General features: G+C 35.8%; 1 protein-coding gene across 1 annotated transcript in view; it reads left to right on the top strand.

Moving 5' to 3' along the window:
* The first annotated feature begins 2,153 nt into the window (after positions 1-2,153).
* The window catches only part of TTC8 (tetratricopeptide repeat domain 8), a 32,283-nt gene continuing 26,105 nt past the window's right edge, over positions 2,154-8,331 (top strand). The window contains exons 1-2 of the mRNA XM_014947061.1: positions 2,154-2,183; positions 6,398-6,518. Of these exons, the coding sequence (XP_014802547.1) occupies positions 6,434-6,518 (85 nt within the window). The 5' untranslated portion in view covers positions 2,154-2,183; positions 6,398-6,433. The remainder of the gene's footprint in view (positions 2,184-6,397; positions 6,519-8,331) is intronic.

Genomic DNA, 8,331 nt, shown 5'->3' with positions numbered 1-8,331 from the left:
CTGGGCAATGTTTTTTCTGTGTTTCTGCTCTTAATCATTGGAAGAGCATTTTCAGAATATACTAATTTTAATATTCTACATGTATTAAATCATATTCGCCTGGAATTCAATGTAGAATGAAGCTTTATTAAAATACAAGGTATGTAATCTTGGTTCATTCCCTCTTCAAGGCAGTAAGCATCAGAAGACTTAATTTTTCTAAATATTTTTGTTCTTCAAATAAACTGACTTTACACATTAACTTTAATTTTAAAATGCCCTCAGTGGATTTAGAGATCTGGGTTAAGTCCTTCCTTCACTGCTTTTACAATCTTATTAATTTCAAAGGAGCTTTATATGTGTAAATGAAGAATAAATTTGACCTTTTGTTTTGAGATACAAGCTTATGGGGCAACACTACTTGTTAATCCTCTCAAAGAAATCTTTATTCGGAATCTAGTTCCAGTGGATTACTTGCATGAATAGCAACTGCTGGATCCACTTGTGTTAAAAAGTATTATATTTTAAGGTTAATTTTTGCTGTTCCAGACTTGTATTTACAGAGGGGGTTCTGTCACCTGCTTGAGGGTTATTTAAAATCTTAAGTTACTGCTTGTCAAAAGCTGAAACAATATATGAGGGTGTATGAACAACGCGTACTGTCACCTACCATTATGAGAGAGCGATGTTTTTAGTAACTATTACTGCTCAACTCTACTTTTTTCCAAAGGGATGAGGGATGCCATTTCTAATTTTTTTTAGTAATAATAATGCTCCTACTTAAAGAAATTTGTTTTATTTTTAAATTCTTTTTTTAAACTAATGAACAGTGCCTAAAGAAAGATACATATCTGTAACATCAAGGCATTTTGGAGTTCAGTGTTGATGTAATGTTCCTAACCTTGTCCTCATTAGCTCCTGTAGCACATATGGTATGAAGGATCACCTACTGCTCTTAAACCATTTTCTAGTACGCCATACGTGCTGTAACACTCGGACACAATGGGGTGAATAAAAAACAAGCTGGAATATCTCAATGTCCTTTTCTTTATTACTTAGAAAGCTAGAACTGTTTATTTTTTGGAAGATGAATACTACAAATTAAATGAAATGCAGTTCCTTTTAATATGTTCTTTTATCATACATCTAAAATATAAAGGCAGTTTTAGTGCCTTAGTCAAGTCCAGGTACATCAGAGACAGCTGAGATTAATCCCTCAATTAACGTTTAGTTCCATAGAATACTCAATTTATAAGCTGTGTTATGCATTCTAACACTGGGGAACAAGTTTGTGTTTCCAAATGTGATGCTTAAAAGGCCCCAGAAATTCTATTACACTATGGGAGGAAGATGTGAGGGCATCACCAGTCTTCCAAGTCCCTACTGTCATGGAATGTACTGAGTAAAAATGCTCAAATTGAAACAAGTAGACCATGTCTCATGTCAAGGCCCAACTGGGCAAAGCTCTGAGCAACCTCAGCTGACCTTGCTTTGAGCAGGCTGTTAGACTAGAGGCATCCTGAAGTTCCTTTCTAGTCAGAATTACTCTAAGGTTCTATATTCAATCTAATAGAGCTGGCTGAACAGTGATAGATTTACACAGGGCGAAATATGTTAAGAAATTTTCCACTGCCTGTAGAAGCAGAAGTGATCTGACTCTAAAGAAGACTACCAGTGATTTAGAGAAAGTAACATCCATCTCCCATCTTCCTTGTCTGTCCCCCTAAAGCTAAGTTATACGCTGGAGAGAAAAAAAGGTGGAGAGAAATGTTGGTGTTCTAAAGCCAATGACCTCATAATCTGGTTATTTTTTGAGAGATTTTCTTACATCTTCCAAGTTTTTCTTTTATTTTTTTCTTTAAATACGCCATTTTTCAGTTTAATGCTTCTGTAATGTTATTCTAAGATTTGACCAATGTGATCTGGCAGAAGCAAGAAAGCAAAAGGTATCTGAAAAGGTACCTACTGCAAATCTGCTTTCATTGTGTAAAACACTGATTCGCTCCATCATGTGTGTCAGTTGAGGTAATGTAATAAAATGGAAATTTGTATACATGTGTCAGAGAGAAAATGTTTGTGCAAAATGAGTGCTTATAGGGTATAATTCCATTTTTTGTTGTTCTTTTTATTGTTTGGCATTTTCATTACTCAGTTTCTGTTTCCTCTCTTTTCAGGAGCCTGATTCTGAATACAGCGTGTTTCAGGTAAAATTGTTTTCATAAATACAATTACTAGATAAAATCATGAGGAAGAATTTCTGATGCACTGAATAATAGTTGTTTTGTATCCTTAATGGCATAAAAATGTTTTTCATCATTGGTGAGGCAGTACATTTGATGAGGGGTATTTTAAATAGGTAGCTTTTATATTTGATAAAGTTCATTTCTCTCGTATATTTCTTATAAGTTTATTCCTATAGGTTTATTCAGCAGTTCAGTAGCTTAGTACCTTCTAAAAGTTAAACTGCATTTTATCTGGAAGTGAATGACCTTCAGATGCTGATGAGATTAGGGAAAGGCCAGTGTGTATTTCACAGACAGGACAGTTTATGCTCTTAGGGATCCCTTTCATGTTTCATTTACTGTAAAGGTGGGCTGTTTCCCGTGCCCTTCCTGCTCCTACAGCTCATTCCCAACACCTACCTTGTGTAGAGTCTGCTAGTCTTGATGATGCTTTGCATAAGTGGTGGAAGACTGAGAGTAAGGAAGAATAGCAATGTGCAGGTGATGGCATCTTTTGGCTGTAGCCCACAGTCAGAAGAGATTAAATGCAACGTGAAATTGCGTCTTTGAATACAGCTCACTAACGTATTTTACAAGTCTCCGATTACATTCCAATGAAGTCACGCACGTTGTTTGCCTGCAAACTGGATTCAGTGAAATACTGCCAGGTATCTGCTTGATTTTGAAGATTGCGCTTCATAAGGTAGTTGTTGCCTTCTGGGGTTTTCACTGTGTATGGAACAAAATTTATGATAATGGAAAAGATTGTTGGAGAATGAAACTCCAACATTTCTTAGGAATGTGGGTTACCAGATTCAGAAAATACGTATAGATTTAGATTTTGAGGTTTTTATTATTATTATTATTATTATTATTATTTGGTTTTTGGACTTAGACACAAGAGGAAGATACTCAATTCAGTGACAAACTAGTTCTCAGGAACTAAGTGAAAAACACTTTGTCACTTTTCTTTCTGGAGTTTAGTCTTCTTAAAAAAATACTATGTCACATGTCTGTATTTATAGTATCTAAGATATTCTTTCCCTCTTTAATTACTGTTAGTTATTATAAAATGCTGGTCTGGTTTTGAGTTAAGCAAGCTAAACCTGTTATTATCTTGTGAATATGTGGCTTGTCTGAAATGAGCTGTCCCTTTCTTGTTCATACTTTTTAAGTGCCCTTTATATAAAAATGCAAGTCATCTTCATAAACGCCAGACATGTTGTTTGTCACAAAATAAAATTATTGATCCTGCAAATTGAGAGCAGATAATATAAATGGGATCTGAGGCAACAATTTAAGTGGACAAAGTTGTGCTAAGTCGAAGTGTAAGTAATATTGTCATGTGGTTGCTCAGAAATGTGTGCATTTATTTTTATGGCTTTTTGTTATTATAAATGAGCCTTCCTCTCGCTATCGTCAGTGCGGTTCTTCCAGTTTTTATTCCAGTGGCTTTTATTCATTTTAATTGACGTTTTTCAGCTGAAGTTCTTGTGCATTAGTTTCAGATTAAACCCTTACAAGTTTTCACTGAGTGAACAGGGTACTTTCTTATGAACAGGATTGTTAAAATTTGTCTGGATAACTAAAGCTGCAACACAGAAACTAGGCTTCGTATGAGGATAAAGTAGCTCTAGAAAATACCAGGACTACTGGTCCAAATTCTTTATAGGAAGTTGAAATTACGGAGCTGTTAAGGAAGTCTTTGAACCTTGCATGAGTGTTAAGCCAGTCCGATTGTGATAAAAGCCACATTTACTTTATGAAAAAAATCAAAATTTGTTGGGAAGGGTCTGTTTTAACACAGAACTGTAAATCTCTCAAGTTTTCTTTTGAAAAGTAAGACAATAGCCATGTGCTGTAGTTCTAATAAAGTCTTACATGATTTATTTATGAATAAGTAGAAATATTTTAATGAACAAAAAGGTGTCAGAAATTTCATTTAATTCTTTTGGAAAAAAAGGTCTTTTTCCTACATCTCTCTTTGTATTTGTATGTCAGTATTCATTTCTAATTCCTTTTCCCACACCTTGATTTTTCACATATTCAGCATAACGGTGTGCATGCATAGAAATGGTACTTTTGTTTCATATGGAGCTCGTAACTAGTAGTTAGGAATTTTGAATTGTCTTCTTGTCTCCCAAGGTAAAGGTCATCTTTCTGTAGTTCAAGTCACAAATTTGACATTTTTCTCAATCTTGCTGTTTTGATTAGAAGCACTGTAACAAGCTTTGCTGCAGGCAGTACTCTAATCTACGGACTGATGTTTAATTAAGGAATAATATGAGATTTTTATTTTTTTTTTTTGGCTTTGAAGCCTCAGATTAGAAACTTAAGACTGGAAGAGCAGCCTAAGGAATCTATTTTTCATGACGGATATTTGTACAATAATGACAGAGAGACATGTTGCTTTTAAAACACATTATCTCATGTATGTTACTGGAAAAATCGAAAAATCACGATGATACATTTATGTCTATGTTAAGAACTGGCCCCAGTTTGGGCAATTGGCATAGAGAATTTGCTGCTTTCAATTTGCAGGCAAATATCATTACTATGGGCAGCTTTTCTTATCTCTATAGGAAATTAGCCTGTGTTTGGTTATACTAAGAGCTCTAATTTCAGCATATTCCCAATATAGACATGGTTATGTCGACTTCAGACATAGATGTCTTTGAAAAAAGCACTGTACAATCAAGGTATTAAAAATTCATCAAACTACATGCTTCTGTAGAATAATGAAAAAGTTACGGGTGTTGAACATCTAACTGCAAATCTCAATGCTAATTAAAGGTTGTCACCCTACTACATAAGAAGAAACTAAAAGATAATAAAGCAGATCTGGATTATGTCTGTCTGGCCTAGATTTAGATCATCCTGCCCTGTTCCTTTCTTTTCATACTTGAGCAAAGGTTTCTAATCATGGTTGAACTGGCTGCCTGAATTCCTCCTTTACTTCTGCTGGGAAGAAAGCTCTTTGAAAAAGGAGAGCTAAATATTTCAACATTTTTAGATATACTTGCTTTTTGAGAGACAGTTATAAAGTTGGATAGAAATATGAAGGAAGTGTAGAGGAAGGGATGGTCTGAGACAATATGAACGAGAAGTGTCCCATTAAATGATTACTTAAATTTTTAAATAAGCCTTAGATCCAGATCTTCTGCTACCTCTTATTTAAAGAACAAATGTTTCCATGTGTTTGACCTTTAGTTCTATTATGGTAGCATCAGTCTGTTTCTAATTTGAAATGTCTCCTCAGGAAATATTAAACATGCTTTTCCACCAGACTGCTATACCCCCTGTCAGAAAAGAAACAAATCTAATTGTTTTGGCAGTGATTTTTACTGTGGAAAATTTATGGTGATCTGTTCAATATCTGAAGGAAGATCAGGAATTGATCTTGTGGCTCCCTTTATCGTGGCAGCTCTACGAGTACATTACAGGCATATTAAGTTATCAAAGTGGTTGGACCTGCACATATTTAGTTGATACTTCTGTGTGGCTGCCATAATTTTTAATTTTCCCCATTGGTTTGCTGTCTCTACAGTCTACACAAAGCTTCTCACATAGGCTAGAGTTATGCTTGCCTTTCCACATTGCTGATATAGTCCTCCGAGACATTTAATGTAGTTATTTGTCTGTTCTGTTCACTAACAAGTACCCCAATAATCTTATAATCTGAGATGCTTAATCTATACATTTATGCATTTTTACAGCTGATGCTTTGAACAAAGGAGTTTTAGACTATCTGTATCTGTACTGTATCTTTAGCTGCTGGTTAAAAGATTTTCCTTCTTTCTCTGCAGATTGCTTCGCATTACAGTGGTTTATTTACCTTCCTCTCCCATCCCAATTTAAATAAGGCGTCGGTCAGTAGTGGGTTTTGAACAGCACTGGTGGCTGGGGATTTTTTCAAAAGCACAAGATCTCAGAGAGTAGCCTGAGACCTAAATTAATCATGACTTTTTATGAGATGTGAAGTTCTGTACTCCAAATTCAATAACTATAGCTGTTCCTCTCTGAAAGAGTTGTCTAAAATGTTGGTCCTCTTTCCACCTCCATTAGGAAATGGATGAATATAGCAAGCTGTTTAACTCAGTACCTTACTCAAGCGTATTAAAACTGTGAAGTGGAAAAATTGCTGATTAGATTATTTACTTGGTGTCTTGAAGATTTTTTACTTTATCCTCATTCAGGCTGCCTGGAGCCTGAAAACACGAGCTTTGACAGAAATGGTGTATGTGGATGAAATCGATCTGGATGAAGAAGGAATCGCAGAGATGATCCTCGATGAAAATGCCATTGCTCAAGTTGCACGTAAGAACGACTTTCACTTAAATACATTGAAGCATCAAGAGTTCTTTTAGTTGGGATTGTCATTTAGCATAAAACAGTAGATACTGATGTTACCTGATGTGGCTTTTAGTTATTGCTACAAGAAGAGTTTTAGATTGTTTTATGGTTGCATGGTGATGTTGAGATACATCACATGATCCTGATGTAGTGCTTAGGCCTGTCAGATGGGCATTCAGACAAATAGTGTTTTGGCAGCTTTTCCTTTAGATCTCTGCACTCGCTCCTTTCCATCACTGCATTGATTTATTTTACTCCCTTCTGGCTTTTTTAGGCACTGTGGGAAACTAGAGAATAATATACGCCCTTGATGTACTGTGAGTCTCATCCACATGTCTGTACTGTAGGCAACAGTCCAGCCAAATCTGACATCACCTTTTTGTATCATTTCCTGCAAACATTTTCTGAAGTAATTTTCTCTCTTCTGCTTTTCTCTTTTTCCTGTCTTCCTTCACAGGGAAGTTCTTTAGCCCTGTCATTGTTTCTTGTTTGCAGCTCTATTCTTGTTTGCTCTCTTTGTCGATTCCCTTCTAAGAGGGCAGTATTAGTAGTCTTCCACTACTTTTTGGCATTATTTCTATTTTTCTCTGTTTCTTTAGTACAATCCACATGGGAATTTTTATGGAAGTTATTAGATGTGGCTCTCAACCACCCACCATGTCAAGGAGTTCAAGGGAAGAACTGGACGTAGGCCAGAACTAGTATTTGAAGCATTAAAAGCTTTTCTCATCTGGATAGAAATAGGCAATTGCATATCTATCTGATTACATTTGTAAAATTTGTCATTACATGCTTGGTCACATACAAACAGTCAAGCAGTACTCAAGTTGTGTTTATACATTGCGATAATCTAATTACCTTATCTGTCTTAAAACAGCATAATAATATAATTTGGGTTTTTATTTGGTTTTACACCCCCTGCAGTAGAGACCATCTGCTAAGAAAAACCATCTGATGAATGCTATTGAGAAATAAGGCATTCTGGAAAAGTACGTTCACACTATATTTAAACTGAAAAATGGTGACTTTCTGGGTAGCGTGTCACAGATTTCAAAGCCAAAGAAAACCATCATGATAGTGTAGCCTGCACTCCTGAATCGTTGAGATAAGACTTAGCTATTCGTGCTTCAAATCCACTAGATGTGCCTGAGCTAGTATGTATTTTTTCAGAAAGCATAAGAACTTTCCAGAGAGAAAGAACCCCCTGGGGTCTTTAGTAAATTATTAAATTTGCTAGCTTTTATCAGTGTATGCCATATCTTCAGTGGGAATTATCAACTATAGCTCCAGCTGTTCCTTCTTTGTGTACATTTTTTGCCTGATATAAAGTCTTTATTTTCAAAGGTGTATTTCCAAAGTAAATAGTTAAAACCCTCATTAAGTCATCCAGTGATCTTTTCTTTGATAACCTAAGCAGTCTTCTCAATAACCTAAGCAGTCTTCTCATTCTGAGGTATATCTTTTATTTTTTGAGTTGAGTCTTGAAACTCTTCTTAACCCTTTCCAATTAATCTGCATGCTTTTTCAGCTGTAGTCACCAAACCAGACAGCAGTCCACCGACACATAGAAAATACATTTTTCTTCTACAGCTTGGTTTTACTTTCTTTATACACACAAAGTGTTTTTCTGTTACACAAAAGATAAGCACGGATGTTGCTGGGAAGGGTGCAAAGAGGATGGAGCCAGTCTTTGCAGTGGTGCCCAGTGACAGGACCAGAGGCAGTGGGCACAAACTGAAGACACTGGAGGCTCTGTCTGAACATCAGGAAACACTTT

Source organism: Calidris pugnax, unplaced genomic scaffold, assembly GCF_001431845.1.
Source record: "Calidris pugnax isolate Ruff unplaced genomic scaffold, ASM143184v1 scaffold127, whole genome shotgun sequence".
NCBI classification, from domain to species: Eukaryota; Metazoa; Chordata; class Aves; order Charadriiformes; family Scolopacidae; genus Calidris; species Calidris pugnax.
Note: the sequence above shows the minus strand (reverse complement) of the source record. Positions and strands in the feature narration are given on the sequence as shown.